Source organism: Typopeltis vanoorti, chromosome 21 (assembly GCF_054136105.1).
Source record: "Typopeltis vanoorti isolate ZY-2024b chromosome 21, IOZ_Tvanoo_1.0, whole genome shotgun sequence".
NCBI classification, from domain to species: Eukaryota; Metazoa; Arthropoda; class Arachnida; order Uropygi; family Thelyphonidae; genus Typopeltis; species Typopeltis vanoorti.
The window spans coordinates 91,009,117-91,032,776 of NC_143569.1; the positions used below are offsets into that span (position 1 = coordinate 91,009,117).

General features: G+C 34.9%; 1 protein-coding gene across 4 annotated transcripts in view; it reads left to right on the plus strand.

Moving 5' to 3' along the window:
• Positions 1-23,660, plus strand: part of LOC150095101 (retinol dehydrogenase 13-like) — a 161,033-nt gene that overhangs the window by 34,045 nt on the left and 103,328 nt on the right. For all 4 annotated transcript variants that reach the window (XR_016550174.1, XR_016550173.1, XM_090411553.1 and 1 more), the window contains exons 4-5: positions 4,081-4,185; positions 12,451-12,660. Coding sequence is in view for 2 of the 4 variants with exons in the window: in XM_090411553.1 (XP_090267679.1) it covers positions 4,081-4,185; positions 12,451-12,660 (315 nt within the window). In the remaining 2 variants the exon portion in view is untranslated. The remainder of the gene's footprint in view (positions 1-4,080; positions 4,186-12,450; positions 12,661-23,660) is intronic.

A 23,660-nucleotide genomic window follows, 5' to 3' on the forward strand; every position in this document is an offset into this window, starting at 1 on the left:
CTAGAGCAGTGGTTGGCAACCCTTTTAATATGAAGGGTGCAATACTGCAGGCGCCATGATGCTCGTGGGCACTGCATTGCCGACTCCTCCTTATTTGCATAATTAAAATTACAATTGGCATGAATGGTTTTGAAATGTCTTTCTACATTACTTTTTTTTAGAAATAGCCACATTATTATTGCATAATAAACAAATAATTTGCCATTACGATTGATAAAGTAAGGTGCTCGCATCTGATCTGACAGATACATGCTAATTGTTAACATGTATCTGTCAGATCAGATGCGAGTGGACGAGAGACCTCTGATCATAAGTAGTTTGAGTTGTTAACATCATCTAGTTATAACTATTATGACAGTTATAACTATTATGCGATCGCTTTCACTACCCTTCACACCATTTCTAAACGTTGTTAGAACCTTTTGTTTTTTAGTATGTGTGTTTGTTGAATCACTCCCGCTATCAGTGCAAATACTTTGGTTTACAAAGATATTTCTAACCCTTTATAATGGATGTCATGAGCCCTGCATAATTTTCAAATTTTATATTGCGGTCTTCATATTAAAAAGGTTGCTGACCTTTGCAATACGTTTATGGAAAATACTAAGGAAAGAGGTCTGGAGCTTGCTCCACCTTTACTTCGAATTGCCCATAAGGCACTACTTATGCTTGCATCCGCCAAAACTTTTAGTTTCTATATATTCAGCACAAAACTCTTGTAGTTTCTATATTCAGCTATGAAATAATGTTGCATTCAATATTCACTTAATTTGTACCATCATGTATTATATTTGCAGTGTTTTTTCTTTGTTTTCTTGCATTTTAGCACATACTAGTAATGAATGTATCTCTCAGATATACTGCGATCTACGCTGCAAAATTACCGCTGCGAGCTCCAAAGCAGTTTACAATAATTTCTCTGAGGGCACACTAAAAATTCACTGCGGGCACCATGGCACTCGTGGGCCTGCATTGCCAGCCTCTGCTCTAGAGCATTGATGGCGAACCTGTGACACATATGTCAGCGGTGACACACCACGATGTTTTGGATGACATGCCAGCATTTGCCATCACCCAACAACTATTCTCCCTGTTTGAGTTCAGTTCAGCTTTTACACATTTTTGTAAACAAGAATTGAATTATTTTGTGTCAGTTCAACAAGTTCTAATTTCTTGTGAAATTCGTAATTTGTAATGCAAAGTTTTTATTTCTTTAATATTCTAGTCCTGTTATGGAGGAACCTCAAATTAAAAAATCACGATTGAGTGATAAAGGAAGTGGTCAAAGCTTTCAAGATGCATGGACTGAGAAGTACAGCATTATTGACAGAAATGGCAAATTATTGTGCCATGAAACAGTAGTAAGCAGAATGTGGAATGTAAAAAGACATTTCGAAACAAATAATCAGTGGCTTTTGGAAAAAAGTGAGAAAGAAAGGAAGGAATATGTTTCTCAGCAGCCACACTACAAAGAATGTCTATCAAATAACCTTCTTAAATTCTTAAGTGACCCTACGAATTTAACATCAGCAAGTTTTAGCATTTCTCACTCCATAGCTTAGCATGGAAAGGCCTTCAGCGAAAGAGAATTTATTAAAGAAACCCTTCTGAAATGTGTGCCTTTTTTGTTTCAAGATATGCAAAATAAATAAATAAAATCGGCTAACGCCTTTTTTCCCATATACGGGAGTAGGCGAGGCCATTTAGCCCTATCTAACTTTTGGAGACTGAGTGGGCAGTTCAATCTCCACTGGTACCCAATCAGAGACAGATGGCCCAAAGCTATCACTAATTAAGCGGTACGCAGTGAAGAGAGACGGCTCAAATGTGCCGCCATCTCGTGGTCCCTAACCCTAACACAATATATTTAATGTCTGAAATAATGTGGGTTCTACAGATGCTATTATTAAGCATATTTCTGATTTACCAGTCAATAGAAATACTATTAAAGACAAAGCGATGATAATGATCTTGGACATACAACATCAATTAAAAGAAGACTTAAATAATTGTAAATTTTTTTATTTGTCTTGACAAAACTACTGATGTCGTCTCATCAGCTCAGTTGGCTGTTATTGTTAGATTTTCTGATGGTCGGACAATGAGAGAACTGGTAAAGCTAAGAACATCAGCAATAAGCACATCAGGGAATGAAATATGCAACATTGTTCTAAAAATGCTCTGTGACCTATGCATTGATATGTCTAAAGTTATGTCTGTGACGGCAGATGGGGCATCAGATATGTGAGGAAAAAAAAAAGTCGGATTTGTGAAACTGTTTATGGAAGCTATTGGACATCTAGTTGTGCTGTTTCATTGCATTATCCACCAGGTGGTGTGTCCCAAGGCAGGATTCACAGGACTACATGATGTAATGACAGTTATAACAAAAATAGTGGTTTTAATAGCTCCTTGACCTCTTCACAAGCAAGAATTTTCTGCACAATTGCAGCAGTTGAATCAACTTACAACAGACTGCTGATGGAATTTTTAGTGCACTATTTGAATCCCAATTATCAGTGTACATATCGTTTTCTCTATTGTAAATCGCATTTTTCTTTTGTATGAAACTATTTTTAATAATGAATTTTTTTTCATCATTATTATTTTACATGTCTGAGTTTATTTTACTCATATTTCATTTTTGTAATTATTTCATGTTTCAATATATAATGCACGACACTATACATGATTGGACTGTATTTTTTTAATACAGTCCAATCAAAAATTCGGAAAATGCCACAAGTTAGGCATTTTCCAAATTTTTGACATGCCGAAGCCTAAAATGTTTGTCATCAGGGGGGAAAACTCATAGGAAGACAAGGTGGACAAATGCAGTTCAAAATGCCTGAGCAGCCCCAAATATAAGATCTGACAGTTTTGAAGCCCCAACAAATAACAGAGTAATACAGAGAAAAAAAAAGTTGCAATATTGCAAGCTTATCATGTAGCACTATCACAGTATTCTGTATAACTCCTCCTCCTTCCCACACCCTTGAGGGTACATAGCAGGAATTTGATGATTAGGTGTATTTCATTATCTTCATCAAATTCCTGACATGTACGCTCAAGGGGGTGTACAGGATATGATAGTACTACATGAAAAATTTACATCATTACTAATTTCCCATCTACAATTTTCCTCCAAATCAATCTGCTACCTGTCAAGGCTCCAACATTATCAGATCTTATATTTCTATCTTCTAAGGCAGTGCTTCCCAAACTTATAGGTGTAAAGGCCCCCTTTAGAAAAATTAAAATATTTCACCGCCCCCGTCGAAAAAAAATCATAATACAGACATATATTATTATAATATTTATTGTATTTATATCAATACAAAACATACACGGCACATATCACAAAAATCAAATGCAAATATTACGTTTTTAGCATCTTACATACACATTTGACATGGCACATTATCTTATATTTCAAAATATATTTTGACATGAAACTTATACGAATAAGCATATATTTACTAATATTCATTAAGCTCTGAAATACGCAGGAAGCAAAATTTGTGAACCAAATTTTGCTTCCAACACCAATGTATAATTTTTTTTCCATTCAAATATAAAAAATAACAAGAAATAATAAATAATAAAAATTAAATACATTTCTTTTAAAAGATAAAAAAAATCTACTTACTCTTAAAATATTTTAAATTTGTTTTCATCATTTCATGGCCCTCCTCAACAAAACTAATGGCCCCCAAGGGGACTGCAGCCCACAGTTTGGGAAGCGCTGTTCTAAGGCACTATTTATTGTATCAATCCACCTATATCTTGGTCTTCCTCTGGGTCTTTTCCTGCCAACCTGGCAAAGAACACTTGTTTTGCTAATATATCCTCTCCCATTCCATTTAAGTGACTATACCACATGCGATTAGCTCCAATAACACATTCCTAGATGCTAATAATATAAGTTCTTTCCTAGTATATAATATATAATTGTTTGATTTGAGATATGTTTTTATATATTATTCAGACAATATAATAGATGTAATAATAACAGCATACAATAATTTACAGTGCTAATTGTGAATATGGGAATTATTGTGTATCTTTCTTTTTTGACAGAAGAACATTCGCTCCACATATTAGTTAATAATGCAGGAATTATGAGGTGTCCTCGAATGTTAACTTCTGAAGGAATTGAGATGCAATTTGGTGTGAATCACTTAGGTAAGTGTGCTGTTTTGTGATCCTAAGTAAAGTGCAGAAAGCATTGCTTTTTTGAACTAAAGAAGGCAAACTGATCAGTCTTGTGCTTCACTTGACTTTCAACCTCATTTTTATTCATTCCCCTGTAGTTTACGATAATAATTGACTTAATATTTCTTTCTAATAAGAATAATTATTTGGCTATCATTATCTAACAAAATCAACATTTCTTAACCATTTCATGACTTGGCTAATTTAGCAATTTATCTTTTCTTGAACCTGCTCATAGCTAATCTAAAATTCCCTTATGACTTACCACTTGAAGATTGTCTATAGCATTTCTTAAGCTAATTAAGGCAAAAAAAAAAAAAAAAAAGTGAAATATAAAATGATTATTACAGTGTTATGTTTTATGAGACATCAGTAATAACATCAGAAGAGATTTTTCAGTTGTGTGTTTAAACAAAAGCCAAGTAATCCTGCCGCTTGGCAGCAAGCTGGTGTGTTTGACTTTAATTCACTGACCTTATTGATGCTTCTGCACTTTTTTTTTAACTGGGGATGATCAGTTTATTCTTCTCACATTCATTATTTTCATGTTAATTTATGGTTGTAATATAGTAACATAATACTTTTGAAAAAATAATTCATTACAATATTATCTGAATGAAATTACAGGAGACCTGAACTTGACATCAACAAAATAGTTAAGTGGTAATTAAAACCATGCCATGCCAGTAATAAACTCCCCACCTCCACCCCACTGTTTTTGTAAATTAAAATTTACATTTATTTCCATAATAAATCCAGCTATTAATTATTTTAATACATAAATAACATATGGGGTGCTTAAGGGTCAAAGCTGTATAACTGAGAGGAGACCTCCACATAGCCTTTAAAGGAATGCGGAGAACCGACCAGGGCTTCTGACCTAATGTCCAATCCTCACCTTCTCGTGGTGCACCCTGTTGGGTATCTACTTTGATACTGAACGAACGAGGATGGGCTGGCAATTTGGGATTTAGCCGACCAAATTGTATTCTTATTGGTTAAACCAAAATAAAAAATGATGGTACAACATGACAAAATTTCATGCCGGCTGGGGCGTCACCCGGTTAAACAAGGCCCCCGTTGTTTTCGCCAGGGAACCAGGGCGAACAGCGAAAAGTCAGCTACTGGAACAAATCTGAAAACAAACCCCAACTCAACATCACCAGAGTTAAAGATCGGTACTATCAACGTAAGAAGCCTGAATGGCAAAGAAATGGAGCTAGCTGAGGAATTAGATAAGTACCAGATCGACATAATAGGGGTGACTGAAACAAAAAAGACCAAAACTGGTGAGATCTTTCTGAGCAATAAATACAAAATGTTATATTCAGGCAATAACAATCAAGGAAAAGAAGGAGTAGCCATAGTATTCAACACAAAATACGAGGCAAATCTTCTTGAATGGCAGTCAGTCTCAAGTAGAGTAATGTGGGCAAATATGAGAATGGGGAACTGGACGATGAGACTTATTTGTGCCTATGGTCCCACAGAAGGTTCTACTAAGGTAGAAGTGGAGGAATTTTTTGAGGCTTTAGAAAAAGCAACTGACACAATGAAAAATGAAAAGTTGGTCCTTGTTGGGGATCTAAATAGTAGAGTAGGAAATGATTGTGAGACATACAAAAATATTTTGGGAAAATTTGGAGAAAAGAGCAAAGCTAATAATAATGGCAAATATCTGTTGGATTTCTGCTCAGGACATGGACTGGTTATTACTAACACAATGTTCCAACATAAAAATGTGCACAAATTCACATGGAGTGAAGAGGCTAGGAATAAGAAAAGTCTCATTGACTATGTTATTGTTGATAGTGATGTTTTCTCCCTGGTGCAGGACACCAGAGTGTACAGAGGATTTGAAATTGGAAGTGATCACTATTTAGTCTTGAGCAGAATAAAATTGAATTTCATATTGAAAAGAATAACATGTAAGAAAGTTTTAAAGCGAATAAAAGTTGAGCAGCTCTCAGATGTAAACTGTAGACTAAAATACAGAAATATTATTGAAAAGAAAATGAAAGAGTTTGAGAACAGGAATCAAACCTTGGAGATTCAGTGGCAAACTCTGAAGGAAACATTGATTGATTCTGCCAGAGAGGCATGTGGTGAGGTTGTGTGCAAAGATAAAAAAATCAGAACTCCCTGGTGGACACAGGAAGTTAAAGAGGCAGTGAAGGAAAAGAAGAAAGCATATCAAAAGTTCCTGGCAAATAAGTCAGCTTTTACTCTTACAGAATACAGAGACAAATGTAAGAAAGCTAAACAGTGTGTAAAACTAGCTAAACAAAAGTCATGGGAGGACTTTGGCAAGAATATAGAAAATAAATATCAAGAAGGTGGCAAAATATTCTGGAGGTTGTTGAAGAAGCTTAGGAATGGAGGAAAGAGTGCTGTAAAAGGAATTAGAGATGATAAAGGTGAAATGAAAACAGGAGAAAAAGATATCCTTGAAGTATGGAGTAATTACTTTGAAAAACTGCTAAATGAAACAAGCAGTGATGACAGCACAGTGATAAAAAACACTGACCAGGCATGCAGTCAGGAATACATATCTATACTTGAAGTAGAAAAAGCCATCAAAGGCTTGAAATGTGGAAAGGCAGCAGGAGTAGATGATATTCGACCAGAAATGCTGAAGTATGGTGGTATAAGAGTCTTACAGTGGCTGCACTGCATAGTTCAGAAAGCCTGGACAGAGGGACGAATTCCCGATGATTGGAGTAGAGCTCTCATAGTACCCATATATAAAAAGGGAAATAAAACTGAATGTGAGAATTACAGAGGTATTTCCCTACTGAGTGTTCCTGGCAAGATCTATGCAAGTATACTTGAGAAACGGTTGAGAAGAATTGTGGAAGAAAAGCTTGGTGAAGAACAAGCTGGATTCAGGCCAAATAGAGGCTGTCAGGATCAGATCTTCACTTTACGACAAATAGTCGAGAAAGCATGGGAATATAACAAAGATCTGTATTTAAGTTTTGTCGATTTGGAAAAGGCATATGACAAGGTGCCAAGAGAGAAGCTATTCAATACGCTGCAGTTATATGGTGTCAATGGGGCATTATATCAAGCCATACTTAGTCTTTATTTGAGTTGTGAGTCAGCAGTTAGAATTGAAGGAAGTACAGGAAGATGGTTTAATGTTAAATCTGGTGTGAAACAAGGATGTACATTATCCCCTCTGTTATTCATTATCTATATGGATCACATTATGAAGGAATGTGGTATTAAACCTGATATCAAAATTGGAGATGTTAATGTCAGCTCTTTGCTTTATGCGGATGATGTTATACTTCTAAATAAATCCGCTACAAGTCTGCAAGATTCTCTGACTAAATTGAATAGCTGTTGTAATAGATATGGTATGAAGGTCAGCAATAAAAAGACAAAGACAATGAAAATAGGCAGAATCATTGAAAATGTCAACTGTGTTGTGAATGGAGAACCTGTGGAACAAGTAAAACATTTCAGCTACTTAGGCACAATTTTTACTGAAGATGGTAAACTAAATATAGAAATAGACAACAGAATCAGCAAAGCTGGTATCGTGGGAAGTCAATTGAATAAATTCATATGGAATAAGAAAGAAATTAGTCGGAACACTAAATTAACTGTATACAAGACTGTGTTCAAACCAATTTTAACTTATGGATCTGAGAGCTGGGTCAGAAGAAAAACACTTGACCAAAGACTAGAGACCGCAGATATGAGAGTCCTGAGAAAGATTAGAGGCGTGAACAGATGGCATCAATGGCATTATCATATTAAAAATGAGGATATTAGGAAAGAACTTGACATTGTCAGCATCCAGGAATGCGTTAGCAGAGCTAATCTCAGATGGTATGGTCACTTAAATAGAATGGGAGAGGAAAGATTAGCAAAACAAGTGTTCTCTGCCAGGTTGGCAGGAAAACGACCCAGAGGAAGACCAAGATATAGGTGGATTGATACGGTACAAAGTGCCTTAGACGATAGAAATATAAGATCTGATAATGTTGGAGTCTTGACAAGTAACAGACTGATTTGGAGGAAAATTGTAGATAGGAAGTTAGTAATGATGTAATTTTTTCATGTAGTACTGTCATATCCTGTACACCCCTTGAGGGTACATGGCAGGAATTTGATGATGATGATGATGATGATAAATAACATATTAATAATCTTTATAAGTACATCTATATTGAATTTAGTGGAAACACTCTCTTTTTTGAAAAGATCTGAGTATAAATAAGTTTAGAGATGAGAAACATTTATGACATCTATCATCTGAAGATGAATTGAATTAGCTTGTAAGGTTTCCATTGCCCTTCTGCAAAAGAGACAAACTGGACAGATTATGCATAAATTGAAAGACATTGCAGAATGCAGAAACAGCATTGAGTAACTTATTTTATTAAAAGTATGATTAACCATCCTACTTTTATGTCTTCCAACTGACTATTAGCTGTAGTAATTCATCTATATCTTGGTCTTCTTCCTCCTGTTCCCTTTCCTACATTTCTTCTTGGGATGTCTATTTTGCTCTGCTCATCTCTCTCTCTCTCTCTCACACACACACACACACACCTCTCACATTCTGGTTAAGTGACCATACCAACTTTAATTAGCTCTTCTTACATATTTTTGAATATTAATAATGTCAGACTTTTCTATTGTCTCTTTTGGGTCCACCTGTTCACTTCCTAATTTAGTTTGTGCAGTTTGGTTGGAAAGACCCAGGCATGAATCCTATTGACACACTTTTGTAAGGACTTCACAATTGAAAGTCAGTTATCTGGTCTCATATGACAATTTCAAGTTCCATCCAGAAACTTTAGTTTTTCATCACACAAAGCAGATACCACTTAGCATATTCACATAGCTAGCAGACATACTGATCTCACTTCACAGCTTTCCTTGTTCCAACCATAATTCGACCCCCCCCCCCAATTTTGCATTTTGTTCAAAACTCTCATATAGACAGTTTCCAATATTTAATCTAATTTTATCTTTTTTTTAAACTAACACATTCATTGTTAAAGTGTTTGAACACTGTCTTCTTTTTGTCTCCTTCACACACACACACAAGTAAAAGGAGGTTTGTAAACTTATTACACATTAATTAGTATGCTTAGTGGGCTAATTGATAATTCCAGATTACCTAATCCTTAGCTCATATTTGGCTAAAGGTTTAAAGAACTGAGCTCATTATTATCTATATTGGCATCAGGTCTAATATCACTTTTTATAATCTGATCCATATAGATTATAAATAGCAGTGACAATAGTGAGTGATACAGCCTGATTGATTACCAAACTGTCATAAGTGTAAATTATGTATTAGTCTGCATAAAATTCTATTTAGTCCACACGGTTAGCCTAGTGGCTGTACGTTTCACAACCATATGCCTGAGGAAGGAGTGTCCTAGATTGAATTCCTGTCAGTGATGTGAGGAGCTGAAGGATCTTCCTCAGCCATAGCCAAGTTAGCCGGTCTTAGGCATGGACAGTAGGGTTTCCCCCTAGTTTATTCTGGGGTTTTTCATCCTGCAAAGCAGACAAACTGGCCTTGAGAACTCAACACTACAGGACATAGGAGTTTTCCTTTCAATAATTTTTTTAATTCCCTTTTTTATAAAATGGTGTAGTGTGAGCTTTACTCATCTGGGATTCATCCATCTGAATTTAGCTGCTGTGGTCAAATATCTACTCCAGCTGCCTTTCTGCATTTTAGAATTTGTTATAATGAATGCTATAAAAATTATAACATGTTATAGTTATAACATACATATAAATTCCACATAATTACATAATTATGTAAAAAATGTTATAACGAATGAAAGAGGAGAGCTCAGTCTGTATTTATTAAAATTCAAGGACAGATACTGAAATTACTGAAATTATTCTCAAATAATAAATTATTTAATACAAGTAATGAGGAGCATTGAGTAGGACATCTGCCTGTTAGTAATTTTGGTGTAGATGCTGATAATAATTTCAGTGTCTTTTCCTTGAATTCAAATAGTTACAGATCAAACTCTCCTCTTGCATTTAATATTATGTGCTATAATTTTATTCTATTATGTTATTCCATTTTATTATTTTTCTTTAACTGTATGTATTGAAAAAAGTCTTAAAATACGACCTGGAATTCTGCTCTCATTAAATAATTAATTTTTTGTATAAGTGAATTCTTTATCTTATTTACTTTTACTTTGTCTACTGCTTAATGTATTTATATTCCACAATATATGTAATTATTTCAGATATCCAGAATTGGTTATCTTCAGTTTTTGTGTAAGTTTATGATAAATTTCATTCTTTTATAACTTTGATTCTTTTTTGTGATATTATCTTCATTTAATAAACTTTTTCATTAACCTCCTCTAAAACATGATCACATTTGTGATATTTATATTCCGTATTATTTTTAAAATTATTCAATGATGTTTAGCTAGCTACTTTCACATATAATTTAGTTTCCTACATTTTTCTATATAATTTCTTCTTTTTTAGGGACTACTTTTTTAGCTTCCTGTGTCTATGGCAGTTTTACAATTTTTCTGTCTCTGAGGACCACATGCTTTCTTTCTGATTCAGGCAATGTTCACTTTGAATTTTACCAGTCAGTCTCTAAGATTTGGTTTTTATTTTCAGATGTGTTCACATCATCTTCAATAATTTTCTATATTTGTGTTCACAGTTCACATCTGAAAGTTGATTCTTTGGCTTTCTTTCAAAACTTTAATACACATTTCTGCTTTAATGTGATAGCTATTTTTATCCTGCTCAGAATTGCTCAAATCATTTTCTCTTTCAGCTTCTGTATATTATTTTTGTGTGAGCTTTTCATGTAAATTTTATGCACAATTTTTTTTGTTGGAATGCCATTAACAGTGATTTATATATATATATATATATATATATATATATATATATATACTGAATGGAAAACTAAATGGTTCTTTTATATGCAGATTTTCTCAGAACTTTTCTTTAGCTTAGAAATAGCCGGGATTCGTTTCTTATTTCAGTTTAGATATAAAAGAAGAACTAGCTGTTCCTTTTTCTTTATATTCTGTTCCTGTTTCCCTTTATATATCATTATGAATTGAAAAAATTCTGTTCTTTCTTGTTGGCACATACAGTTGTTGTCCAATTTCTCATTTTTATGAAATTTTCCTACAAATCCAGAAAACAGCAGGCACATTAATGTATATACTGTTGGCTGTCTTGGGTTAGAATCCTGGAACCCTGCACTTGAGATCAAATGCGGAACTTTCTCAAACCACTTTAAACCTCCAATAAGCAGAGTGGTAGTCTCACGCTGAGTGATGATCACAAATATACATGCCACAATGGAATTCAGATCCAGTTGGCCGGAGATGCCATTCACTCATCTAGCCAGACCAACTTGAATATACCTCCCATTTGTGCACTTATTTTCAAGTATAATTGTTCAAATACCATTTTAATTCCTTTTTTTCTTTTCCCCTCCCACATTCCCCATTGCCTGAATAGATCATATTATACTTATTAATTATAAACATTTTTCTTGTTTCCAGTGAAAAGTGAACACACATGCACACATGAAGCTGCATAATCAAATATCATGTTGGCTGATGATCTTGTATAACCAGACAGTGCCATGGCCAGGATATTTGATTATTTTGCTTAATATGTGATTCTGTTCCTCTCATAGGAGGTCCTCTGCATCCCATGATAACATGTCATATTAACATCACATTCTAACATTGTTGTGTTGCAATATATGTAAATAGTGATATTTCCTGTTCTGAGCTTCATAATGCATATAGTTTCAACCAACAAAATTACAATTATGGTTGACTAAGTTCCAAATTTTCAGCCAGCAATCATTCATCCAGCATCAAAGTGGATACTCACTAATAGGACATATCACAGTAGCGTGATTGACTGGGCATTTGGTCAGCATCCTTAATTGGTTATCCAAATTTCTTAACATGCTATACAGAGGTCTCTTCAAAAAAAATGGAAGAATTAGAACATTGTCCTATCTTCACACTAGGAATAAAAATTAACTGAAAAAGATTCTCTTATGGTTTCTTATATAAGGTGATTTTTTTAAGGAGTTGTCATATAATAATATCCAATATAAGATTACAGTTTAATAATTTAAAAAAAAAGCAGGAGGGGAAAGGAGGTAAACTGCTAGAGTATACCTCTTGTGGAAAAATAATTTGTAATTCTTGCTTTCTGTTTTATGTCTTAATTTAGGTCATTTTTTACTGACAACTCTCTTACTTAATAAATTGGAAGCCAGTGCCCCAAGTCGGATTATTAATGTTTCCAGTGTTGCTCATAAAAGGGGTGAAATCAACTTCAGTGATCTGAATAGTGAAAATTCTTATGATCCAGCACGTGCTTATGCTCAGAGTAAAATAGCTAATATTCTTTTTACACGAGAGCTTCACAAAAGACTCAAAGGTACAGAAGTTTTTATATTTTTACAAGTTGTATAATTCTTTACTCATTGTTTTTTAATTCTAAAATAGTAGTAGTTTTTAATTATCATTGATCCCCTCCTTCCATGTCAAGCTATCACACACACGCACATATAAACAAAGCTCATCCACACTCTCCTGATACAGCTTTCTGTTCTATTCCTCTCTCCTTTCATTCTATGAAAAATCTTTTCCACATTAATTTGGTCACTGCCCCTTACCAGCTCACATATTTACATCATATATAAACCCCCTCTTCCCTCTCTTATCAACTAGGCTTTGCATATAATGTACCTTGAATCAGTTCTGAAACTCAATCTTCCATATTCATTATACAATGGAGCCATAAACTCTTTCTTCTACATGTTATTCATAACAGTATTATTTAAGGAAATTACAACATACACGATATATTAATTAGAATAACTTCTAATTAATATATGTGCATGCTTGCACTATAGTGTCCCCTAGTGGGCTAGGATAGGTGTTTTTGTCTGTTAGACTGAAATTCTAAGGATGAGTACTTCCCAGATTTGAGTAGTTTCATACAACCAAATTTGTTGAGGTTTGAGTAATTCCTTAAAGCTGAGTCATATTCCAGGAAAAGTCTTTCATATTTAAATTTTTCTTCTGTGGAGTGAGATGGCCTTTTTTCATTGTATCCTGTGGTGGGCATCCAAGACATGATCAGCAAGCTCTGAGCAGCCATAGTGGTGGAACTAAATGTAGTCCTTGTCTTTGATAGGATATTGGCTGTCCTACTATGTGCATTTCCTTTCATTTATGGACAATAAATGAAAGGAAATGCACCTACACCTTTTAGTTTTGTGACGTGCAAAACTAAGGCAAAGCTAAAGGGATAAGAATATACTAAAAACACAGGAGAAAAAAAAATTATAATTTTTATCATCAACTAAAAGTGACCAGTGGTGTACCACAAGGCTTTGTTCTTGGTCTGTTGTTGTTTTATCTGTATATTAATGATATTGGAGATAATTTGAAGAGTGATATCCAATAGTTTGCTACTGGATGAGCCATAGACTTAGTCTCCCCTCCCCGCTACTCTCAAATTTTCTCTTTTGTTAAGATATGTAGGTGATAGGTTCTTTATTTGGCTTCATGGCCCAGACACATTAGACTCCTTCCTCTGCCACCTCAATAGTCTATATCCAAGAATCCAGTTTATGGTGGTAAAGGAAAATAACAATAGTTTACCCTTCTTAGACACCTTAGTGACACGCCTTCCAAATGGTAATCTCTCCTTCACTGTATACAGAAAACCCATAAGACCTATACTAGAGATCACTGATGCTCCATGCTACAAATTGTGAAAACAGCTAGTAAACTTTATTCACACAGGCATATACATACACAAACTTTCCCACCACCTCTCAACAATATGGCATCATTAAAACTCTAACCAATACAACTTACAATCTTGTTCCATTGGAACCTCTGTTTCAACAGAACTTAATCATTCCTATCCAATGGTTACAGTTCTTACAGAATTAAAAAATAATCAATTTTCCCCCAATTCTTGATCATCCCTTCAGAAGGATTTCAGAATGCCATCACCATCCCCTTTGTTCAGGATACATCAGAAAAAATAGTCAAGTCTTAAAAAAATACAATCTCTGCACAGCTTTTAAGCCTCACTGAAAACTTGCTGCCATTATCCATTCTACCAAAGATCAGTTCCTTTTCTTGTTAGTTGGCATACTTTGTACAGATCAGTCACCATCTGTTTAGATGAACACAAAACTTGCATCTACAATTATGACAATGGTCAATCTTGTCTTGTGGACCATGTATTGGATACCACTCACAGATCATCATCATCATCAAATTCCTGACATGTACCCTCAAGGGGCATACAGGATATCATAGCACTACATGAAAAATTTACATCATTACTAACTTCCTATCTACAATTTTCCTCCAAATCAGTCTGTTACTTGTCAAGACTCCAACATTATCAGATCTTATATTTGTATCATCTAAGGCACTTTGTACTTCAATCCATCTACAGCTTGGTCTTCCTCTGGGTCGTTTTCCTGCAAACATGTCAGAGAACACTTATTTTGCCAATCTTTCCTCGCTCATTCTGTTTAAGTGACCATACCACCTGAGATTAGCTCCGCTAACGCATTCCTGGATGCTGACAATGTCAAGTTGTTTTTAATATGATATTGTCATTGATGCCATCTGTTCACGCCCCTAATCTTTCTCTGGACTCTTATATCTGTGGTCTCTAGTGTTTGGTCAAGTGTTTTACTTCTGACCCAGCTCTCAGATCCATAAGTTAAAACTGGTTTGAACACTGTCTTGTATAGCTAATTTAGTGTTTCGACTAATTTCTCTCTTATTCCATATGAATTTTTTCAATTGACAGCCTACCATACCAGCTTTGTTGATTCTCCTGCCTATTTCCATATTTAATTTATCATCTTCAGTAAAAATCGTGCCTAAGTAGCTGAAATGTTTTACTTGTTCCACAGGTTCTCCATTCACAACACAGTTGACATTTTCAATGATTCTGCCTATTTTCATTGTCTTTGTCTTTTTATTGCTGACCTTCATACCATATCTATTACAACAGTTTTTCAATTTAGTTAGGGAATCTTTGCAAACTTGTAGCAGATTTATTTAGAAGTATAACATCGTCTGCATAAAGCAAAGAACTGACATTAACATCTCCAATTCTGATATCCTGTTTAATACCATTTTCCTTCATAATGTGATCCATATAGATAATGAATAACAGAGGGGATAATGTACATCCTTGTCTCACACTAGATTTAACATTAAACCATCTTCCTGTACTTCCTTCAATTCTAACTGCTGACTTACAACTCAAATAAAGACTAAGTATTGCTTGATATAATGCCCTATTGATACCATATAACTGTAGCGTATTGAATAGCTTCTCTCTTGGCATCTTATCATATGCCTTTTCCAGATCGACAAAACTTAAATACAGATCTTTGTTATGTTTCCATGCTTTCTCAACTGTTTGTCGTAAAGTGAAGATCTGATCTTGACAGCCTCTATTTGGCCTGAATCCAGCTTGTTCTTCGCCAAGCTTTTCTTCCACAATTCTTCTCAACCATTTCTCAAGTATACTTGCATAAATCTTACTAGGAACACTCAGTAGGGAACTACCTCTGTAATTCTCACATTCAGTTTTATTTCCCTTTTTATATATGGGTACTATTAGAGCTCTACTCCAATTATCATTGCAGACAACCTCACAAACCCTGATTGATTCAGCCTCTCTGGCTGAATCAATCAGTGTTTTCTTCGAGGCTTGCCACTGAATCTCCAAGGTTTGGTTCCTGTTCTCAAACTCTTTCATTTTTTCTTCAATAATCTTTGTGTATTTTAGTCTACAGTTCACATCTGAGAGCTGCTCAGCTTTTATTCGCTTTAAAACTTTCTTATATGTTATTCTTTTCAATATGAAATTCAATTTTATCCTGCTCAAGACTAAATAGTGATCACTTCAAATTTCAAATCCTCTGTACACTCTGGTGTCCTGCACCAGAGAGAAAACATCACTATCAACAAAAACATAGTCAATGAGACTTTTTTATTCCTTGCCTCTTCTCTCCATGTGAATTTGTGCACATTTTTATATTGGAACATAGTGTTAGTAATAACCAGTCCATGTCCTGAGCAGAAATCCAACAAGTATCTGCCATTATTATTAGCTTTGCTCTTTTCTCCAAAATTTTCCCAGAATATTTTTGTATGTCTGACAATCATTTCTTACTCTGCTATTTAGATCCCCAACTAGGATCAACTTTTCCTTTTTCATTGTGTCAGTTGCTTTTTCTAAAGCCTCAAAAATTTCCTCCATTTCTACCTTAGTAGAACCTTCTGTGGGACCATAGTCACAAATAAGTCTCACTGTCCAATTCCCCATTCTGATATTTGTCCACATCACTCTACTTGAGACTGCCTGCCATTCAAGAAGATTAGCTTCGTATTTTGTGTTGAATACTATGGCTACTCCTTCTTTTCCTTGATTGTCATTTCCTGAATATAACATTTTGTATTTATTGCTCAGAAAGATCTCACCAGTTTTGGTCTTTTTTGTTTCAGTCACCCCTATTATGTCGATCTGGTACTTATCTAATTCTTCAGCTAGCTACATTTCTTTGCCATTCAGGCTTCTTACGTTGATAGTACCGATCTTTAACTCTGGTGATGTTGAGTTGGAGTGTGCTTTCAGATTTGTTCCAGTAGCTGACTTTTCGATGTTCACCCTGGTTCCCTGGTGAAAATAACGGGGGCCTTGTTTAACCGGGCGACGCCCCAGCTGGCATGAAATTTTGTCATGTTGTACCATCATTTTGTATATTGGTTTAAGCCAATAAGAATACAATTTGGTTGGCTAAATCCCAAATTGCCAGCCCATCCTCGTTCATTCAGTATTCAGGCAGATACCCAACAGGGTGCACCACGAGAAGGTGAGGATTGGACATTAGGTCAGAAGCCCTGGTCGGTTCTCCACATTCCTTTAAAGGCTATGTGCAAGTCTCCTCTCAGTTATACAGCTTTGACCCTTAAGCACCCCACAACTCACAGAATCTTCTCAAAAAAAAAAAAAAAAAAAAAAAAAAAAAAAAAAAAAAAAAAAAAACAACATTATATAGCACAGTAAATTTAAAAAAGAATGACTTCTTGTAGCCAAATTTAAACATATATATGGTTGCAGGAAACTTATGTAGACTCCACAAGATTTTCTTTTTTTGCAGCTCATTATTAATGATACTACTCATCCATCTAATTCATACCCAATTTTTCTTTCTGACCTGGGATATACAGTATCAGTTTGACTAACAAATTGATATTGCTTCCTCCAGATACCCCTTGACTATCCCCCATGCACTGTGAACATCCTTCCCTTGCAGATGTTTATGCCACGGTACTGCTTCAAACTGCCTCCTCTAAGTATATCATAATCACCTGCCTTGTAGTTCCACATACACCCCTTCTTAATTGGGAAACATTAATCCTCAGAGATCCCAATTTACAACCTAGTCCTCCTGCAAATTGCAAATGTCCATAAAGGGTGGATAGGACCTTAGAGTCATATTTGATTAGTATCGAATTGCCTTTGTATAGGTGTGTTACAAGTGTTAATTGTATCTCCCCCTCCCCCAAAGATCTACCTCCAACATGAGATTTTAAAGTACTTTATTTCCTTTCATGCTATCTGATTGAGTTATGATTGGTCTACAGTTTGCTACCAGACTTAGATCCTCCTGTAAGCAAAGGAATTATTTTGTCATCTTCCACTCTCTTGGGAATTTGCCAGAGCAGAGACTTAAACGGCAGTCAAAGGCATTGCTAATTCCCCTGCATATTCTCTTAAAGCATGAGCTGCTATCCCATCCAATCCCACATCTTTATTTGCATTAGAATTCTGCAATATCCTAAGAACCTTCAATTCATCCATCCATCTCTGTTCCCACACAATCTCACATGTCACAGCTCTAACCTCACTTGGATGATATACCCTTGCAAAATGGTCACTCCGTAACTCAACTATTTTATCTGCTTCTGTCACCTTGTTACCATCAGTACTCATTAAAGTTATTCTTCCTCTTACTTGCTACATAATGCAAACTCTTCGACTAACTTCTTCTCATAATCTGATTTTGCCTTCCTTACCATGCTGGTCACTTTTCTTCTTATGTATCCTCCACAAGATTTTCTTTTTTTGCAGCTCATTATTAATGATACTACTCATCCATCTAATTCCTACCCAATTAAAGTTCATTACCATGCTGGTCACCTCTCTTCTTATGTACCCTCCACAAGATTTTCTTTTTTTGCAGCTCATTATTAATGATACTACTCATCCATCTAATTCCTACCCAATTTTTCTTTCTGACCTGGGATATACAGTATCAGTTTGACTAACATATTGATATTGCTTCCTCCAGATACCCCTTGACTATCCCCCATGCACTGTGAACATCCTTACCTTGCAGATGTTTATGCCACGGTACTGCTTCAAACTGCCTCCTCTAAGTATATCATAATCACCTGCCTTGTAGTTCCACATACACCCCTTCTTAATTGGAATTTCCACATTTTGCTATGACCCAAGATATGTATCCTAATCATTGTAGTGTTTTCCAGACGACTGGACAGAATTTGTTTTATATTTTTATCCAATCTCTCTCTTTCTCACACACACACCATTACACTGAGGATAGTAAGATATGGTAAAAATCTTAACATTTAGCAATTTACACAATATTAAGAGATGTAAACTGTTCTTCTTGATCTGGAAGTAAGGATCACACAGTTTCATATCCACAAATAATATTTAAGAACTTCTTTGCTATAGTCTTTGCAGTTTAATCTTTCATTAAGAGTACTTCAGGAAATCTATTCATCATATCTATGGCTACTAGAATATACTTATAGCCTTTTTAGAAGTTGGCAGCAGACCTATCACACCAGTAGCAAACCGGCCTGATAATATCTTTTTTGGAATAGGAAATGGTTGTGGCAGAGCTTTTGGCACTTAGGGCATGAATTTACTTATGAGTGTTAGTCTTCATTCCTTTCAAAATATATCTATCTTTTATTTCAAATCATAATTTACAATTATGAATCTCTTTACAATTCATAATGAAGGTTTATTTTCTTGATCCTGAGAATTAGTAATAATATTTTTGGTTTACAGATCAAGTGTTGATCAATTTTATTAACTTAACCAATTAGTTTCGCCAAACTTTAACTGTTGGCATCTTTAGGACACTTACATATAGGCTGAAACAATCTCACAATTATGTGTAACTATAAAACTGACAAGAATAACTGTAAAAAACTGACTAGAATAATTACAAATAAAATAGTATAGAACGTGCGTGAAACACGTATAGCGTGTACAAGATTAGCTAGCTGTTGGTAAGGAACTTTCTGTAGTTTGTATTAAAGTTCATTTCTTTTGTTTTTAAAGATTTGATTAGGGTTTTTCCATATCTCTGGGAGTATTAGGCCTTAATTTCTGTTAAGGTTGACAGTAGAACGGGCGACTGTGGCTGCTTCTTTGAAAATTCTTGAATGGTAATCTTCCTCTAAGTAAGGGGAACAACTTTTGTCCCACTCAATGACATGGTTAGTTGTAGAGAAATGAGACGATAGGCCAGAAATGTCCTGTCTGTTGTTTTTGACATAGCCAATGTGCTCTTTTTGCCTGATTTCAAATCTTCTCGAAGTCTGTCCGATGTAACTAGAGCCACACGAGCATGGAATATTATAAACTCCAGCATATTTATAGAAAAGGTGGTTATCTTTTGGAGATCTTAGTAGTTTACGAATAGATTCTATTGGTTTAAATGTTACTCTTATTTTGTGTTGTTTGAGGAGGCTGGCGTGATTGTAGGAGATGTGACTTACAAACGGAATTGCAATAGTTTTTATATACTGAATATCTTCTTGTTCTTTTTGTGGTGGTTCAGAGAAAAGGACTTTATTGACTAGTCTTCTTGGATAGCCGTTCAAGTACAGATTGTTGGAAATTAATGTTAACTCATCTTGAAGGGTCTCATTGTCTGTTTCACGCACGTTCGATACTATTTTATTTGTAATTATTCTAGTCAGTTTTTTAGTTATTCTTGTCAGTTTTATAGCTACACATAATTGTGAGATTATTTCAGCCTATATGTAAGTGCCCTGAAGATGCCAACAGTTAAAGTTTGGCGAAACTAGTTGGTTAAGTTAATAAAATTGATCAACACTTGATCTGTAAACCAAAAATATTATTCTCTTTACAATTGTTTCTGTACATTAGAATTTTTATTAGTTTGTTTTATAACTTGGCACTTACCACGTGCATGATTAGAAATTGATATTTATGTTTAAAAAAAAAAATGAAATGTTTTAGATTAAATGTGCATACTGAATATCTGATAATAATTTCATTGACAATTTATTCTAATTCACAGTTAAATGTACAGTAATATTTCTTGTTGTCACAAAGACACTCTCCTTTTGCTAACAACAAGGCAGCAATTACTAACTTCTTGCTTGCTCCTTAGATGAAGTGTGCATGCACACCAAGGAGATTCTCTGCACAGAGAGAGATCGTTGTTAACGTACCCTAGGTAATGAGAAAAATGAGAGAGAGGAAGTTTGAGAATGAAGACACAGAATTTAGTTAATGAAGTTTTAGTAAAATTTGACATTCAAAATGTATTAACAGATGATTCCAAACAAGGAATTTTTATAAGATGAATCCTTTGACTAACAAATTGATCTTGTAAACAAGCAGGTAGTAATAGAAGTAGATATTCAGTTGATGTTCTACTACAAGATTTGAAGAAATGCTGAAATGGAAAGTTTTTTTTTTCTGTCTAAGGGTGATCTGAGGGTGATATTGATGAATTATTTTATTATTATGATTAAGAGAGACCTCCAGAGAGTCAGCGACTCATCGAGCAATGCCACATGTAATCTGCACAAGCTGTCATACTCGTTCTTGAATTCATTCACACTACTTGCATGCACAACATTCAGTGGTAGTCCATTCCAATCACAAAATGTACATGGTATTCCTTCCACATTATCTTTTTCCTACGAATCTCTTGCTTAATAAGATTACGCATCCATTTCACTCCTACCCTATTTATTTTTCGAATTCTAGGGTCACATTCTGATATTGCATCATTTAAGTATTTTTTAAATGCTTCCTATACACTCTCAATATTCTTCCCATTCAAACTGATTAACCAATACCATAGCACAGAACCCAGCATAGCATACTCCTCCGTTAGGCATAATTTCCTGCTTTCTAGTTGAGCATGTAACCTTTTCTGAATGGAACATTTATAAACTAAGTCACTTCCCAAGTGAGTACTGCATGATCACTGTTACCATTCAGAAGCAAAATAGTTGTCTTTAACTGAAAATCCCCTTTGATACTAATCAAATCTAACACTCTTTGATCTTGAATTTCTTTTGTCACATGCTGCTTCAGGAAGTTGTCTTGCAGCAACTCATTCTTCTCATGAGATTTTACTGCTACCCAATGAATGTTTGGATAATTAAAGTCCCCATCATGATTACTCATTTCTCACCCATCATCTTTATTTGGTGATGCATTTCTTCATCACTAGCAACCAATCCACTAGGTCTGTAACAGCACCCCACTATGTATTTGATCTTGTGCTCCACCTCACTCCAGATGACTTCAAACTCACTGGCACATGAAAAACTGTTTCTGGTATTACAGTTATGGGTCTCAATGCTAACTGGATTCAAGTCATCCAGTATCATTAATAGAGCACCCCTCCTTCCCTATCCTGTCTATTCTTCAAAATACCATGTCTTTTATGCTCGATACCAGTTAGTATGTCTGCTTTTAATATTTTTTGTGGAAACTAGTGATGGAATTAGACAAATCTGAAAATGTATAATGGCATTAAAGATCAAGAGGTCTACTTTCTTGTTACATTTTATTTATTAAATATTAAGTGAAACTGTTTCCTCTGGAAAAGAATTGCAATTGTTGTTATAATTAAATTGACTCAGGTAAGACAATATTTTTGCTCATTGAGATGGGGGATAAATGGATCAAGACAGATATAAGCTAAACGAGAAAACTGTGTATAGTCCCATGTTCTGTGGGACTGTGCAGGATTTCCTCATTTAGCAGAAGATAAAAACAAGGGGGGTGGGAGCCAGAGTTATACATATATTTTAAAAAAAAAAGCCTGATAAAAAAACTTTGTTATAGAAACTTTGTTTTTTGTAACAGTTTTTGGTGATAAACTGCTTGGCTGGTAGATTGATAATTGTGTGGAACAATCTTTAATAGGATGACATTTCTTGGATAATGTAACTTGTGGGATATCCATTATTATAGAATCGCATGTACCACAGTAAAAAAAAAAAAAAAATTTCATTTATTATACAGATATTTCATTTTACATATTGTAAATCATCGACATCATCAGTGTGGACCGAAAACAGTAATAAGGAGTTTGAATAAAAGAAACAGTAGAGCACATATGTTACATTGGAATTCCTCTATGTATACAGTCATGTGTTCATTGGTTACAAACTGTTGGGTTGAAACTATAATTAAATTGGATTATTTTGAGTTTAAAAAAAAAAACCTTGAATATAATTCATGTAATGCAATTAAGGATGACAGTTTCTCACACTTTAGGAATTGTGAGGCAGTCATTGCAGTTGAAGTTAGGTCGATGAAGTAAGGCTTCAGCACTTTCCTCATATAAACATTAATGTTTTTACATGGTCCTGATGTTCAACTCTGAATGCCAAGGCTACATCCGACTCATCAAACCTCACAAAAACCTTGCCTAGCACAACACAGGATTGAAAACACCAGTGGAAAAATGTCAAAACGTTACATAGATCCATGTATAAACATTCATGTTTATACATGGATCTACTGTTTCTTTGATACAAATTCCTTATTGTTCTCTGTCCACAGTGATGATGTTCTTACAATATGCAAGAAAAAATATCTGTATAAATAAATTTTTTGCTGTGGTACATACATTATTCTATAATAATGTAACATGAATCGGTGTAACCGTAAATCAGTTTTTCCTGATTTAAGCTTACACGTAGACCTACACATTTTACCATGTAGGTGTTCAGAACCAAAATCCCACGGAATAGGTTGGTTACTCCTCATTCCTGGAGGTATCCTATGTCTGTAGAAGCGTATGTTCATGGTGCCAGTTTGCCTGTTTGCAGGAGGAAAAACCCCAGATAAATTGGGGAGAAAAACCCTGCAGTCTATGCCCAAGGTTGGCTAACTTGGCTATGTCTGAGAAAGATCCCAAGCTCCTCGTGTCAGCGACAGGAATCGAACGCAGGACACTTCTTTCCCGGGCATATGGTTGCAAAGCGCATAACCAGTTGGCTAACCATGCGGACAATCAATTTTATGGTTTTTAAATTTAATTAATATACCTTGTATATAAT